This window comes from Nycticebus coucang, chromosome 20, assembly GCF_027406575.1.
Source record: "Nycticebus coucang isolate mNycCou1 chromosome 20, mNycCou1.pri, whole genome shotgun sequence".
NCBI classification, from domain to species: Eukaryota; Metazoa; Chordata; class Mammalia; order Primates; family Lorisidae; genus Nycticebus; species Nycticebus coucang.
Genome location: NC_069799.1, coordinates 65,559,188 through 65,576,070, shown reverse-complemented (window position 1 = coordinate 65,576,070; position 16,883 = coordinate 65,559,188). Strand labels below are relative to the sequence as shown.

Here is a 16,883-nt window from a genome sequence, read left to right as displayed (position 1 = left end):
AAGTGGAAGACATTATTCTTAGTAAAGCATCACAAGAATGGAGAAGCATGAATCTTATGTACTCAATTTTGATATGAGGACAATTAATGACAAGGTTATGGGGGGGGAGCAGAAAGAGGGACGGAGGGAGGTGGGTAGGGCCTTGGTGTGTGTCACACTTTATGGGGGCAAGACATGATTGCAAGAGGGACTTTACCTAACAATTGCAATCAGTGTGACCTGGCTTATTGTACCCTCAATGAATCCCCAACACTAAAAAAAAAGAAAGAAAGAAAAGAAATTCAAAACTTTTCAGTACTTTATTTTGTAAACATAAGGTAGCTAGATTTTTTTCCATTTTTCTATTTTTACATTTTAACTGAGAATTCAGTCCCTTGTATTTGGTATGATAATATACTTAGGTTTAGACATTTTATTTTATTTTGTGCTTTCTGTTTGTCCCCGTATTCTGATTTGTCCTCTCTGTCTTTGCCACTCTTCTTTGGAAGGAATTTTTTTTAGGATGGTAACGATTATATTACTTAGTAATTCAAATAAAAATTTTCAGACTCAAGAATCTTGGTTTGTACCACTTCTTTCTCACAACCTTAAGAAAATGAAACAACTAGAGTGTCCTTTGGTAGTTTTTTCTTGAACTTAGTATGAGTTATACCTGTCTTTGGTTTTGATCTTCAATAAGTCAACCCTATCTCTCAATAATTCCCCCAAATGTTGAAGGCCCTGGTAGTTGCATATAACAAAAAGAAAGAATAAGTCACAAAATCAGAATGATCTTTGTTTTATTAGGGGCCAGTTCTTCCCATTGGCCCCTAATAAAATATTTTCAGTGTGAAACAAGATGAAAGAAAACCAGACAATCTGAGTATCCCATTTCTAATCCACTCAATATTTTTCATTAACTTTTAAACATCTTCAGCCTCACCTAAAAATATAATTAGATTTAGACTTGCAAAGGAATTCAAATACAGTTAGAACAATCCCTTTTACAATATGATTTTTAAAGTATCTTATCTTTTAGTAATTCCATTTTTCTTTGATAAACTACTTCTTTAAAGGAAAAAAGTTTCCTCAAGTAATATTAAGTGGAATTTCAAGACTGAAGAGACCTCTGGTGTGATGGTTATTTTAGGTGTCAGCTTGGTCAGTGATAGTACCCAGTTGTTCAGCCTAACACTAATCTAGGGTTGCTGTGAAAGCATCTTGTAGATGTGGTAAATGTCTACAGTCAGTCCACGTTGCTGTTGGGTAAAGGAGATCGCCCTCAGTGATGTGAGTGGGCCTCACCCAGTCAGGTGAAGGATGATTAACAGCACCAGCTGACACACAAAACTAACCATGAAGGATTTTCTTTCTTAAACCTTTTTTTTTTTTAACATGGGCCAGTCAATTCACTTCCCAAGTAATTAGACAAAGAAACTTTTCTAGTTAAGGAATTTTGCTTAGAAATTATTCCACTCTGCAAGGGACATGAATAGAACCTTCTCCAAAGAAGACAGACAAATGGCTAACAAACATATGAAAAAATGTTCATCATCCCTATATATTAGAGAAATGCAAATCAAAACCACCCTGAGATACCATCTAACCCCAGTGAGCATGGCCCACATCACAAAATCTCAAAACTGCAGATGCTGGCGTGGATGTGGAGAGAAGGGAACACTTTTACACTGCTGGTGGGACTGCAAACTAATACAACCTTTCTGGAAGGAAGTATGGAGAAACCTCAAAGCACTCAAGCTAGACCTCCCATTTGATCCTACAATCCCATTACTGGGCATCTACCCAGAAGGAAAAAAATCCTTTTATCATAAGGACACTTGTACTAAACTGTTTACTGCAACTCAATTTACAATCACCAAAATGTGGAAACAGCCTAAATGCCCACCAACCCAGGAATGGATTAACAAGCTGTGGTATATGTATACCATGGAATACTATTCAGCTATTAAAAAGAATGGAGACTTTACATCCTTCGTATTAACCTGGATGGAAGTGGAAGACATTATTCTTAGTAAAGCATCATAAGAATGGAGAAGCATGAATCCTATGTACTCGATTTTGATATAAGGACAATTAATGACAATTAAGGTCATGGGGTGGGGAAGGAAAAGCAGAGAGAGGGAAGGAGGGAGGGGGGTGGGGCCTTGGTGTGTGCCACAACTTCTGGGGGCAAGACATGATTACAAGAGGGACTTTACCTAACAAATGCAATCAGTGTAACCTGGCTTATTGTACCCTCAATGAATCCCCAACAATAAAAAAAAAAAAAGAAAGAAAGAAATTATTCAGCTCTGAGCAATACTACTGACTGACATCCTGAAGTTTCAGAAGCTCTCTTAGATAATTCTCTGTTGGCAGGCCCGGCCACAACCTCCACAGCCATCCCCCATTGCTCTGCCCCCAAACCCTTCCCTCCTCCCCTTCTCCTCTCCCATTACTAACATATTCAATCAAGCCTTTTAGACGTTCAAGCCTCTAAGTAAGAAACCCCAGGCATAAAAAGGAATCTCTTCTGATTAGTACCGATAGCATTCTCTCTGGTCACACATTTTTCTTCTCTAAACCCAAAAGCTAACATTATTCCAATTTTGGAGTTTTCCTCGTTGGAATACCTCAAAGCAAACCAATATAGTAAATGATAGACCCTATATAGATTCAATAAATGAAGCACCCCCCCATACACACAGACTGATATTCTGCCCTACTGTGCCCATATACCCTCTCTGCTCATCCAAGATAACTAAAATTTTTCTTTGTAAGTTTACCATAAAAGTAGCTTTCTTATACACAGCTTAGGAAAGATCATAGGTTCAATGTCTTTAAAGTATTCTTCTAATTATTTTTTTTAGAGTTTATTATGAAGGGTGCTTTTTTTATTATTAGTAGTAGTAGACTTTAGGGTAGTTTTAGGTTTGCAAAAAAGTTTAGGGGAATATAAAGAGTTCTCATATATTTTCACATTGCCCAAAATACCCGTCACAGTAGTTTCCCCTATTATTAACATCTTGTATTAGTGCAATACATTTACTACAACAGATAGTCAAAAGTGATATATTATCATTGATACATCAATAAGCCAATATTGATAAGTCAATGTGGACACATCATTATAACTACAGTGTGTAGTTTACCTTAGGAGTCATTCTTCCTGCTGTATACACTATGGATTTTGGAAACTGTAGTCACGGTGTCAACAGAATAGTTTCACTGCCCTAAAAATCTTCTACGCTCCCCCTATTTACCTTCCTCTCTCCTGTAGCTCCTGGACACCACCAATCCACTTTTCATCTCTATGAATGTTTCTGTTCAGGATATTTTATCTAAATGAAATCCCGTAACATGACTACTCATGTCTGGCTCCGGCTTTTTTCACTAAGCATAATGTTTTCCAGGATCATCCACATTTTAGCATGCATCAGTATGATATTCTGTTTTTATGGCTGGATGCTATTCCATTTTATGTATATAATGACATTTGTTTATTTCTTCATTCATTGATGGACATTTGGGTTTTTCCACTTGTTGACTATTGTGAGTAGTATTGCTATACACATTTTCTTGAGTACCTATTTTCGATTCTTTTGGATATATATGCACATAGGCATATAATTGCAGTCATATAATAATTCTACATGTAATTTTTTGAAAAACCACTGAACTGTTTTCCACAGTGATTACAGCATTTTACATTCCCTCCAGCAAAGCCCAAGGGTTCCAAGTTTGCCATCGTTTTAATATCTACTATCTTCCACTTAAAAAGTATTATAGTTACCCAAGTAGGCGTGAACAGGTATCTCATGGTTCTGATTTGAATATCCCTAATTATTGACGGGGTGCTTTTTCATTCTTCTAATTCTGATTCTTCTGTAAAACAGGTGTCTTGATGAAAGAACTCAGGTCTCCAAAACAGATTGTTGGGGAGGGCAGAAAAAAAGAACTGCCCATCCCCAGCTTCTGTCCTGTAAAACCTAAGTCGTGTACAGCTGGTACATGCCAGTGTGCCCTTACTGGTTATTAAAAAAAAATTTAACTCATGTTCACACCAGTTGACAAACAACTACTGTTCTGAGTGCTCAAGTCCCTCCCACACTGCTTCAGGCCTCACCCACTCTGGGCCCCCCTGCTCTATCCCCTAGATCCTATTTTGCAAAGAAGAGACTGTATCTTCCTTGTTGGGAAGACAGGAAGCTTGGTCATTAGACTTCACGGAGAACACACTTCCATAATCTTTGAATTAGCAACATATCTTGCTACAGAGTGCGAGACTTTAAAGGACCACCAGAGACATCAATTAATTAAAACCAATTTTAGGAGTCTTTATTAGGTTGGCCAACTGACTGTCCCCCTACATGGATACAGAGGGAACATCCCAGGCCATGAGAAGGGAAGGGTTTATATAGGGTAAATTATCTATATTGTCAGGGGGCTACGTGCAGTCCAGCCAGCAAGCAAGCAAGCAAGCAACCGACGTTCGACTTTTGTCATCGGTTTGTTACAGAAGCAAAAAAACATTACAGCACTTACAGTTACAGCAGTCACAGGTCACAAGTCTGGGTAGGAAAACAACTTTACTCTGAACAATGGCTCAGGCAATAATTGCGGGGCCACACTGGCGGCTACTCTTGTTCCTTAATTTTTATTTTAGCTACTTTACTTCCTTCTTTCAAGCAAGGGTAAGGGGTTTCGGGGGATTTCCTATCCCACCTCAATCTCATATCAGCCATATACAGTCAATGATTTGGGGTGCATATGGCCCATCACCAAGGCTCAGTTTAGGTCATAGCTTTCAACCTCTCTCCTCCCCAAATGCTAAGAAAGATCTAGGAACCAAAAATGCTTTCAGTCCATCTTCCTTCGCCTGTACGAAAGTCCTCATAAACGGTGAAAGTGCGGGTGCAGAGATGGAGTCAGAATTAAAGCAGATCTTCCCGACTCCAGGTTTCCAGGCTCCAGTCCACCTGCGCTACAGGTACAGTGGCCGAGACCTCAACAGAGGGGCGGGACTCCCTGTGTCCAAGCAACGGCTACCCGCTCTCTGATTGGCTAATCGCTGCGCAGCCGCCATTTTCAAATCCCCGGATGACGGCGGCGGCTGATCGCCGCTGACAGGCGCTTTCTGCCTGGCAGGGGCTGGCGGGCACCGTGCCCGTCCCTGCCGGTCTCCTGGGCACTCGGCCACCGCCCCACCTCCGCCTCCGTGCCATGGAGCCCGAGCTGGCGGCCCAGAAGCAGCCCCGGCTGCGGAGGCGAAGCCGCCGGGCCTCTAGGCTGAGCACGGAGGGCGGCGCGGGGCCTGCGGCCGACACCCCCGGGCCGGGGCCGGGGCCGGACGGGAGGTGAGCTCGGGGCGAGGCGAGTGGGGGGCCGGGAGAAGAGGATGACGTGGGGGCGAACTGGGGGCCGGGGAGGCCGGTGGGGGAGGGGCCAGGGCCCGGGGAACGTGGGGGAGACTGGGAAGGCGAGTCCGCCGGGGCGGTAGGCGGAGCGAGTCCGCGGGAGGTGAGTGCCCGGGGGCAGGTGGGACGGCGGAGGGCTCGGCCTGGAGCCGGGCTCGGGTCCTGCAGACAAGGGCGGACCTGTTGACAATTTGCTCCTGACCCCCTTCCGCAGTGGCGTTTCCTACCCTCCTGGTTCTGGGCTTGGTTTGGAAACTGTCCTGGAGCCGGCAGCGTGTGGGGGAAAGAGGAATCGTGAGCAGGCAGGCAGGCAGGCGCCGCGCTTTGTGGCCTGAAAGCCAGCGTTTACATGAAATGTTTTTCTCTGGCGACCAGAATCCCCCCCACTGGCCACACACCACCAGTGTGGCCCGGTGAACACAGCCCAGGGTTCCAGCCTCCCGTGTAAGGAGAGCAAAGAGCGTGTTCACTGGCTTTTTAATGAACACATTTCACACTCTGCGTCCTTAACATTCGTTCTGTGCGTCTGTGCGGGGTGCTCAGGCTATGGTTTCAGAAGGCTGTGTCTGGAAGAGTGCTGAAGATAACACTTTCTCATCTTGGAAAACTCTCACCTCGGAGTTTGTAGGTTCTAGGTATAGGTTGAGAGATGTTCCTTCACATTTGTAAGTATATCCTTGATTGTTAAGTGGGTGTTATAGCAATGCCCACTTCATATAAGGTCACTGTGAAGTTCGGTGAGACAGTGAGTGCAAAGCGCTTGCCTGTACACAAAGGCTCTCCATAAATGTTAACTGTTATCTGCCAGTTTTTATCTATAAGAATAATAATTCCACATCTGCTCCATCTCTTCAGTAATCCTTGTTGTCCGTTTAACATTATTGTTTTAGATAAACTACAATCCTTTACATAATTTACATTACAATTAGGCCTAGATTGGCCTGTTTCTTCCTGGGAAATGGGGAAACACCTCATCAACGATGCCTTCAAAACCCATTGTAAGGTGCTTACTGGGAGCTAGACGTTTTCACTTGGTTTGAAGTTTAGGGTAATCCTTACCTAAATAGGCCTTTCTAAAACCTCTGTGCCTGTTATCATCTATGAGAAAGAAGTCGTTATCTCTGAGACTGAAAAATAGAACCAGGAAAGACTAGTTAAGAGAAAATAGAATTTTAGGATATCAGATGAAGGCAGTGTTAAGTTTATTCTGTGTTCCTTTAGGAAGACTGCTAAAGAGATGAGAGCCACATTGTGAAGGGGCCTTGCATGTCATGGCAGAGTTTGGATCTTATCTTCAAGGTGATGGGGAAATACTGAAAGACTAAACAAACCAGTGACATGATCGTATTTTCATACCAAAATGTCAGTTCTTGAGGAAAATTTGGGCATCAGGGCATTCTTTAAATCTTATGAAAGCTATTTTCCAAAAAAATCACATACATAAAATTTCAGGAGACTTATGGGCCCATTTATGTATACCAAATTAAAAATCTTAAATGGTCAATTATGGATCAGTGGGAAATCAATCTGCAGTAGTCCAAATGAAAAATGATGAATATTTGAATGGAACTGGATATTAGGAAACGTTGTGTGTGCACTGCACTTTCAAGAGGTTTTACTGCAGGAAAGGGGACACAAGTTTGTGGGACAGGCTCTCAAGAAGGGGTAGACTTGATGTGCTGAGAGAAACAAGCAAGGAAATGGAGAGGCTGAAGAGACAGGAAAGAAAAGAAATGATTAAACAGAGATCCAAGAACATAGAAAAAGATAGAATTCAAATTAAAGGTAGAGAAACGAGGTATGAGGGATGGAGGCACAGATAAGTCTGGGGAATGAGGTGGGTTCTAAGTAGGAATTTGATAGCTTTCCCACCACATTCATATTTTTTTGTGTGTGGTAGGAAATGATATTTTGTGACAAAAGCATGAGGTGAGTGTTGAAGTTAGAAGAGCCCTGGAGAGAAAGTAGGGAGGGCATAATGAATTAAACTATATTCCATTATAGGAATAGAATAGAAAAGATGTAAGTTCATCTATAAGAATATATAAAATATGACAAGGCAGTATCAATAATGAGGCAGGAAACTACTTAAGCACACTATTAGAAGCAGTCATCATAAGCAAAAAGATGTAAATGCTGAAAAACTTTACAGGCTAAACTCACTATAAACTAATTTGAAAGACAAAAAAACTAAGAAAATGAAAGTATCTCTTTTTAAAAAAAAAAATCATATACTGTATAATTTAGCCATTTAAAGTGTCTCATTTCAGTGGTTTGACCACAATTTTAGAAATTTTCGTCACCTCAGAAAGAAAACACGTACCCTGTAGCAGTGTTCCCTCCGATTCACCAGCCCCTAATCTGCTTTCTGTATCTGAGTGTCCCTGTTCTGGACATTTCATACAAGTGGAATCATGTCATGTGTGGTCACTTTTGCTGGGCCATCTTTTGCCCATTTTTAAAGTGGGTTATTTGCCTTTATTATTGAGTTCTGGGAGTTTCTTGTTCTGGATACAAGTTCCTTATCAGAAATTTGATTTGCAAATATTTTCTCTTATTCTGTGGGTTGCCTTTTTACTTTTATGATATCTTCAAAGCACGATTTTTTTTTCTTAGTTTGATGTGGTCCTATGTGTCTAGTTGTGCTTTTGTTCCCTATGCTTTTGGCATATGTGTCAGTCAAGACTCTCACACGCAGGTCAGAAAGCCCCAGTATGGCAGGTGACACATAATTGTCAACTTCCTCCAGACAACTCCTTAAGAGCAGAGCTGCTGAACACTCTCAAAACAGCAGTGTCTGCCACCAGAGATTTCACTCAAATCCATGGATTGCTTTTGTAGTAATTTTCATTGGTTTTGTTTTTTTTTTTGGCCTGATTTGCAAAGAAATTGAGAAACTAAGTGTTCAACACCCCCAAAACCAACCGATGTTAACTACAGTGAATAAACCGTATCATTCTTTGTGCATTTATGGTGCTCTTGGCATTGACATGTTAGCATTTTTTATTGTAGCTATTTATGAGTTATACATAGTAGCTTGTAGTTAGGCTGAGGCATTTGTCTGTACTGGTATGTGAGAGCAGCTTCCTGAGCCTAGCAGTTCTTAACAGATCTTCAGCATCCCGACCAATGTTCAATGATACATGTCTTATTTTGGGTGTCTCTATGGTAATTTCTTGCAAATCTCCTCTATTCCTATTAAAAATATCACTTTGCCGACTCATTCTGGTTATTTTCATTGTAATTTATTTCATTGTTATTTTCCTAGTGTTTATGGTAAGCCAGTATATTTATATTTCTGTGGTTTGTTTTTCTTTTTAATTGGAAACAATAACTTACATTGTTTTCAGGATAAGAATATATGTACAGTGGCTTGTCACATAGTAGGCACTCCGTAAATGACAACTATTACTACATTAATTTGTAATGAAAGCATCTTGAAGGTAAATTCTGTTTTTAAGAGTATTTTTTTCCCTGCTGGGGGCACTAGCCACATACACCAGAGCTGGTGGGTTTGCCAAAATAACAATGACAGCTACAACTGAAAAATGGCCAGGCGTGGTGGGTGCCTATAGTCCCAACTACTTGGGAGGCTGAGGCAAGAGAATCACTTAAGCCCAACAGTTTGAGGTTGCTGTGAGCTGAGATGTTAACAGCACTCTACTGAGGGCAACATAGTGAGACCCTGTCCCAAAAAAAGAGGTTTTTTTTTTTTTTTTCTGTTGGTATTAATGTTGTTCAATACATTTTTTGAAAGTGTTCATTTTCAGAATGAATGTCTAATCAATTCCATTGTCGTTTCAGTTCAGCCCTTATCTGCTGTGATAGAGATGAGGGAGTGACACGAATTAGACTCTGAAAACTTAATTTGGCTTAAGAATGAATTAACAGAACTATTCTCTTTTTGAACAGCAGCTTTACCAGTCTAATATGTTTGTTTAGATTAAAACTAGTTCAGCGTGAAAATAATTTGCATTGTTTGAAAACACAAATGATATGAAAAGAGATACATTAGAGACCAAGGGAAAAAATCACAATGGTGTTAAAAAAGAAACACTATTTGGTACACCCAGCTAGTTCCTCAATGCATTGTTTATTTTATGCCATAGTTATTTCAAGAGGTGAAAGACTTGCCTTTCCTGCCCTACATGTCATCCTTTAAAGTCCTGTTTAGGTTGCCCTGTGCAACTAACTTCTGGAAAGACCACTTATAATCTTAATGTTTTATGAAATCAAAATTTTTTTCCCACAAGGGTTTAAAATAGCTATTACATTTAGAGTCTGACCCCTATGAAAAATGAGTGTGTGTCTTTCCAGGAGTTGTGGAAGTTGGCACCGTCTCATGTACTTTCTGGGCACAGTTTGTTTTTTGGGTTCCTTTTTTTCCATGGGTATTCCAAATAAATCAGAGCTTGTTATTGAAATGGGAGAAAATAGCATTACTGTAAAGCTGATTAGATAGTGCTGGAAAGAATTTTGCCATCCAATTGGAAATCTTTTTCCAGTTTGTTAACCTTTTTAAGATTCCTAAGAGCTATTTTTCTTTCCAGCTTTCAGACATGAAATTCATTCTGAGGTCAGTATGGCCATTTCTAGGGAGAAGAGAAATTAATAGCTTTGGCTTTGTAATTCTTTAATATTTGTCTTATACTTGAAAGATAATGTTCACTGAATATTTTAAGTGCCACTGTCAATACCATTTTGCAATATATGTTTGTGTTCAGTTAAAAATAATCTTCTGAGAGATTGTCATGGCTGCTTCTCAACCCAGTGCTCACTAAGGCTCTTTTCAAACATGGAGTATGCACTAGCACTTTCCTAGGCAAGTTGTTGAAGTGTGGTCAGTGTTCTCACGGGGCTTGAGGGCCTGTCTTCCTTACAATCTTTTACCATTTGTTCACAGTAGTATACCCACGTATTTCAGGGTATGAATTATGATTTATTTCACATGACATACCTTATTCCAGAATTTTATCGAAAAAAATCATTTTCTGTATTGTCGGGTGACTTTTCTGTAGTGATAAAGAGGATGAGGTAATCAGTTCCTTAAGTTCTTTTGCTTAACTAAAGAGGACCTCAAAAAAAACTTTGAAGTTCCATGAGAATGAGTCTTGCATTTTGATCTTTCCCAAATAATTACTTAGGAAATATTTGCTTTCAGGGCCTTAAGATCTCTCTGCATCTATTTCTAATTTCTAAATACCTTAATGTCTCCCAGCATCTGTTTCATCATGTTTCCCTGTACAAGGAAAAGAAAGAAAACACAAAAGGAACATCTGTTACTGTTACTTCATGGTAAAGAGAAAAATTCTAGTCTAATTTCAATCTTACTTGAGAACTTTGTTTCAAATGTAGTTATTCAGACTTTTCATTAAATTATAACTTTTAAAAATGAGAAGAATTTTACATAATATGTAAGTGTGCATGTAGGTTTTGTTTGTTAAAATTATTCTTTTTTTTAATACTAGGCAAGAGTGTTAAATTTTTTGTACCTGCAAAGGAAATTTATTTTTATTTTTTATTTAACTGTTAATGCAGTATATTAATAGATTTCATGTTATTGAAGCATGTACCTAACATTAACTCTATTTGGTGAGTTCTTTCTTAAAATAATCTGTTCACTAATTTTAAAGAGGCTCTTTCACTACAAAGATTTGGAAAATGACTGGAATCTATAGCCTGTTTTTGTTTTGCTTCATTTTGCATACCATCTCTCTTATTTCTAAGATTGAGTGACAAAACAAGCTTTAAACAGTATTGAACCTAAGAAAAGATAGCTTTTTATCCATTTAGTGCAGGGGTGTCCAACCTGCATCCCACAGTGTGCAGAAGATCTGAAGCCTGTTTCACTAATCTGTGGTGTCAGATATCACAAAAAGTGTGCACAGAGTGGCGCCTGTGGCTCAAAGGAGTAGGGCGCCAGCCCCATATGCCAGAGGTGGCTGGTTCAAACCCAGCCCCGGCCAAAAACTGCAAAAAGAAAAAAAAGAGTGTGCACAAATTTTTTTTTTTTTTTTTTTTGCTCATGAGCTTTTGTTAGTGTTTTGTGTGTTTAATGTGTGGCCCAAGGCAATTCTTGCTGTTCATCAGAAAAGAAAATGGTTTGGACACCCCTGGTCTAGTGCTTTATTATACAAAAGATATTCTCTGTTTCTTTGGATTTTCTGTTAACAGATACTCCCTTCGAAGAGGTAGCTCCTTCACTTTTTTAACACCTGGCCCCCACTGGGACTTCACTTTGGTAAGTAGATAACTGAGGTTTTTATTTCAAGGTTTTAGATAGAATTAATTGAATTAATTCCTGGGTTATCTTCAGTCTGAGGGTACAACTCAATGGTCTGTACTTCTGAATATCTCAAGGAACAGAATTTCTGGAGCCATCCTTGACAGCCTTATTTAGTCTGTTTTTGCTAACAAGCTGTAACAAATTTTTATTTCAAATAAATATAAAACATATTTTCCAAAGTAATCATGTCTATTAATCTTTAACTCTAGAATCCTTTCTCTTAATCTTATCCATGTTAAATTTAAGAGTATGTATTGTGAAACATGAAGTCATTTTTATGTATCTTCTCAAACAGCTTTTTCTTTGGGGGAAAATATAAAAATGCTGATTGCAGATAATATATATGTAATGAGTGAATTATTTTGTTATTAATCATCTCAAAATACAGGAACTGTTTCATTATTTTTAGACCAAGACTACAAAGTATTTAATTTTGTGTGAAATGACAATGGAAAATTGATTCTTTTTGTACTTATTCATAAGTAAATTATATACAAATATTCTTACGGTTTTTTTATAGGAGAAGTAGCAAAAATGATTCTGTTTCTAGTTTCTCAAATATTGTATACATGTTTTGATGTTATGGAGGGTTTCAACAATACATACTCAATTTGTATTCTGTTCTTTTGTTATAAATATGTATTTCTATTGGGCATTCTTATTTGATGTTTCTATACAGTTATACCCATTATCTATAGTATCTGGCCAGTAAAGCATTCTTACTAAGAGTCTTGTGATTCTCATGAGGTTCTGCATTTCTCCTTTAAAACATTTCCTGTCTTGATCCCCGTCACCACAGATAGATGAGCCTAAATTTAACCAGAAAATGTTGAGTATAGAAAGGTCTCCAGGCTTGGTGCCTGTAGCTCAAGCAGCTAGGGCGCCGGCCACAGACACCGGAGCTGACAGGCTCGAATCCAGCCTGGGCCCACCAAACAACTATGACAACTACAACCAAAAAATAGCCTGGCATTGGGGTGGGCGCCTGTAGTCCCAGCTACTTGTGAGGCTGAGGCAAGAGAATCACTTAAGCCCAAGAGTTTTAGGTTACTGTGAGCTATGACTCCATGGCACTCTACCTAGGGTGACAGCTTGAGACTCTATCTCAAAAAAAAAAAAAGGTCTCCAAACTTTTGATTATAGAAACCTTTCAGCAAAAATATTTTGAACTTGTACTCCTACTATAACTTATAAGTGTATATATACTGGCATTATGAGCTAATTGAATCCGCTTAGTGTTAATGCCGGTGAGCAGAGATCTTTATTTCAAAGAGCCATGACAATTTCAGAGTTTGGTGCTGACTTCTTACTGAGTCTGATTAGATCATTATTGTTTTTAACCCTATAAGTGATGAAATTATCAACTGTATATTTATTTAAAATATATAAAAAAGAAGTTCCAGTATGTTCCTCCTATACTCCAGGAACAATATTTTGCTTACCTTCTCGGATGGTTGCATTCCACTTGGGGAGACACTTTAGTAGAAGTCTTCATGATGAAAGAAGTATCTCATGGTTTATTTATCAAAACTTTTGGAATATTGTTAAGAAGTACAAAATTACTTAGAGGGTGATTTATAAGTATATAGTTTGAGAAAAAATAAAAATTAACGAATTAAGCCTCTAATTCTAGAATTATACAAAGAGCAATAGAGTAAACCAAAAACAGAAAGAAAGGTTAACAGTGGGAAAAAATTAAATCAATACCCAATCATGATTAATTCAGCAAACCAAGAGTAGGCCTGGGACCTAAAGAAAGAGCACTTGTAATGGTGAGTGTTAGAGATACTCCATCAGACTTGGAAAACAGCCATTGTGGAGTCTGTTTAGCAACACCATAAGCCAAGACAGTAAGACAGAACAAAATAGGGGGACGGATTAGAAAGGAAGACGCTGGCACTCCTGCTTTCATTACCTACTGTGGTTGTCTACACAGAAATATCCAAGAGAGTATTAATTCCGGATATCGAACTAATGAGAGGTTACTGGCTGTAATCATAAAAAGAAATCAGTAGAATGTATATATAGTCGTAATAAACAATAAAATGTAATTTTTTTTTTTTTTTTTTTTTTTTTTTTTTGTAGAGACAGAGTCTCACTGTACCGCCCTCGGGTAGAGTGCCGTGGCGTCACACGGCTCACAGCAACCTCTAACTCTTGGGCTTACGCGATTCTCTTGCCTCAGCCTCCCAAGTAGCTGGGACTACAGGCGCCCGCCACAACGCCTGGCTATTTTTTTGTTATTGTTGCAGTTTGGCCGGGGCTGGGTTTGAACCCACCACCCTCGGCATATGGGGCCGGCCCCCTACTCACTGAGCCACAGACGCCGCCCAATAAAATGTAATTTTAAAGATCCTTCTACCAAAATAGGAATAATTTTTTTTAAACTAGGAATAAATCTGTTACAAAATGAGTGAGACCCCTCCTTTATGGGGAAAATTGGAAAATATTAATGAAGAACATATGATAATTAGAGATATTTTATATTTGTGCAAGGAAAGAATATCATAAAAATGTCAGTTCTTTGTAAATTACTCCATAAATTTAGTGCACAATTCACGTGGAAGAGTTGAAGGCCTGAAACCAGAGAAGCCATGTGCAAGGCAGGAAGCTTATGACCTACTGTACTCGCTATCCAGACACAGTGTGGTATGAGCATAGGGATAAATGGGTAACAAATAGATCAGTGGAACAAAATAGAGAACCCAGAAACTCGCCTACTCATAGCTACTAGGACTTAGTGGGTCACCAGCGTGATAAACGCCTTTCAATCAATGATCTTAGGAGTGGGGCAATTGGCTGTCCTGCTTCATGCCATGTACATTACAGAAGTAAATTCCAGGTGGATTAAAGAGCTAAAAATGAAACACATACCTTTAAAATATTTAAAAGAAATTATGGTAGAATGTTTCAAATCCTGTTAAATTTCTTTATACGTACACGTTTACAATTTCGTTTGAATGCGTAAGTGGTCGCACATGTGCCTCTCCCTCAGTACAGTCTCTTTCGGTTTGCTCCTCCCTCGCCTCCATGTAAGTCCATCCCCAGCCTCCTCTCTCCCCTGTCAGCCACACCGCTGTGTCCCTCTGTGTTTCGCTCATTAGCCAGCACACTTGCTCACAGGTGGATGCCCACCTGTGAGATTTTTGGTTGGTTGACTTTCGGAACTGGAATCACATTCGTCACACTTGTCTATCGTCTAGCAGGCGGGATCAGTAAAGATTTCCTGAGTTCTGTCACCTCTTTTTTTATTTTTTCTCAATTCTGATTTATATTCTTCATGTCTTACATGTCTGACTGTCTTTTAGCTCAATGTGAAATGGTCTTTTGTGGTTTTGTCCTGCTTCTTTGAAGATGTACCCCGGTGTGCCTTCGTTTGCTAGGGGATAGTATTCCATCCCTTTTTCTCTTCTTTCTCAGAGTGATTGCACGTAGGACTTGAATTTCAGAATTTTCTGTTTATTTGCTCTGAATTTAGTTGCCCACAACTTGTACCTGGAGGCTTGGTTCACGCCGCTTTCCCGATGGCACAGAGCCTCCTGCACGGTTCTCATGGGAGGCTCTGAGGCCTCCTGGATCCATTGCGTCCCCCTTTGCTGAGCTTTGCCTTTTCTTTCCTCTGCTGTCCCTCTCCTGCTGGGTTTCGATTCACTTCCTAGCAGTTCCTCCTCCCTGTGCGGCAGGTGATGGAAGGGAATGCTGGCTGGTCACACAAGAATTCGCAAGAGCTAGACTATGTCACAAGTAATTGGAAAAGTTATTTTGAGATGTGGGAAAATGACTGTTACTTACAGGTACTTATTCAATATTGATTACAAACCAAAAATGTTAGCTGTGTACACAGTTTGCCACTGCCAGCCTTCATGGCTGAATGAAGGTGATGAATGATTACTGCAAAGTACTCCAGGACCAGGGCTGTCCATCTTCCAGTTAATAACTTCTCCCTCAGGCAACGAGAAAGGATATCTCTTTTTCTAGTGAAGGATCCTCCATAGGATAAATAATGTGTTTTTTTAAGTATTGACTTTCTTACATAAGAGTTCCATTCTGAAAACTTTATGTGAAAGTTTTTTGATAGGGTGGCATCACTTTACAGTGAAGAGAGGACTTGGGGGCCATTTAAGAAGTGCATGTGATTTATGAGCATGCACCAGAATAATTGCCTTGTGACTATAGCCAAAGCTTGACTTCTTAAAAGTGGTTTTTTTTTAGCTGTACGGAGTTTCTGTTTAATGGGGTAACATGAATTCCTTCTATATGAAAATTAAATCTTTCTTTCTTACAGAAAAGAAAACGAAGAGAGAAGGATGATGATGTTGTAAGCCTTAGCAGCCTTGATCTGAAGGTAAGTTTTACTGTCCTGTTGAAGAAAAGCACTTTAAAAGCTGCAGATAGCATTTGTGTCTGTGCTATAAGAATAATGAATTCGGGCTTTAGGGAGATATTTTTGTGTTTTTTCATTATAGAAGTGAGTAATATTGGCTCATAGACACCCTCTTTTTTGCTATTCTACTTCTCTGTTGAGAATGAGAGGAAAACACTCTTAAAACAGTGCTAGGCTATAAGTTGTCATCTACAGACACAGATGCCTAAGGAGACTGGCCCTTAAACTATGCACGGGCGGAGGTGGTGAACAGGAAAGCACAGGCCTGCTGAAGGAAGAAGTGTGGGCCAACCTGTCATTCCATGTAGGACTGTCAAAGTCTGGGTTTTTATATGAAATTGCCTGAATTTTAAATGTTGATTCAATTTTTTTTTTAAAGTAAACAAAACAACCATGTAAGCCACCTTGTCTACAAGTCAGATGTGCCAACTTGGCTTCAAATGTGTCACCTATGATAAACTAACACTTGACGCACACACAAAAATGTTTGCTTAATCTTTTATATAAAATTGCACTTCAGTTCAAAAACCTGGTTATCTTTGGAAGTACTTGCTCCATTTTTGTCAGTTGGAAAATTTTACCAAAGCATCTTGGGTTGAGGGAGTCTTTCTTTACGATTATGATAAAAAATTTGTACATTTTCAAAAAATGTTTGACATTATAACAGCGGCAGCAGCTGCAATTTCCTTTTTAAAATGTTTTCTAAAGGGGTGGCGTGGCTCAGGTTCAAAACCAGCCCCGGCCAAACTGCAACAACAACAACAAAAAGTTTTCTAAGGCTGGGAGTTGTGGTTCACACCTATAATCTCAGCACTTT

At 39.3% G+C, this 16,883-nt stretch overlaps 1 protein-coding gene across 1 annotated transcript in view; it reads left to right on the top strand.

Annotated features, from left to right (window-relative positions):
- Positions 1 to 5,063: 5,063 nt before the first annotated feature.
- The window catches only part of NET1 (neuroepithelial cell transforming 1), a 31,682-nt gene continuing 19,862 nt past the window's right edge, over positions 5,064 to 16,883 (top strand). Inside the window, exons 1-3 of the mRNA XM_053572717.1 lie at positions 5,064 to 5,336; positions 11,571 to 11,637; positions 15,968 to 16,027. Of these exons, the coding sequence (XP_053428692.1) occupies positions 5,203 to 5,336; positions 11,571 to 11,637; positions 15,968 to 16,027 (261 nt within the window). The 5' untranslated portion in view covers positions 5,064 to 5,202. The remainder of the gene's footprint in view (positions 5,337 to 11,570; positions 11,638 to 15,967; positions 16,028 to 16,883) is intronic.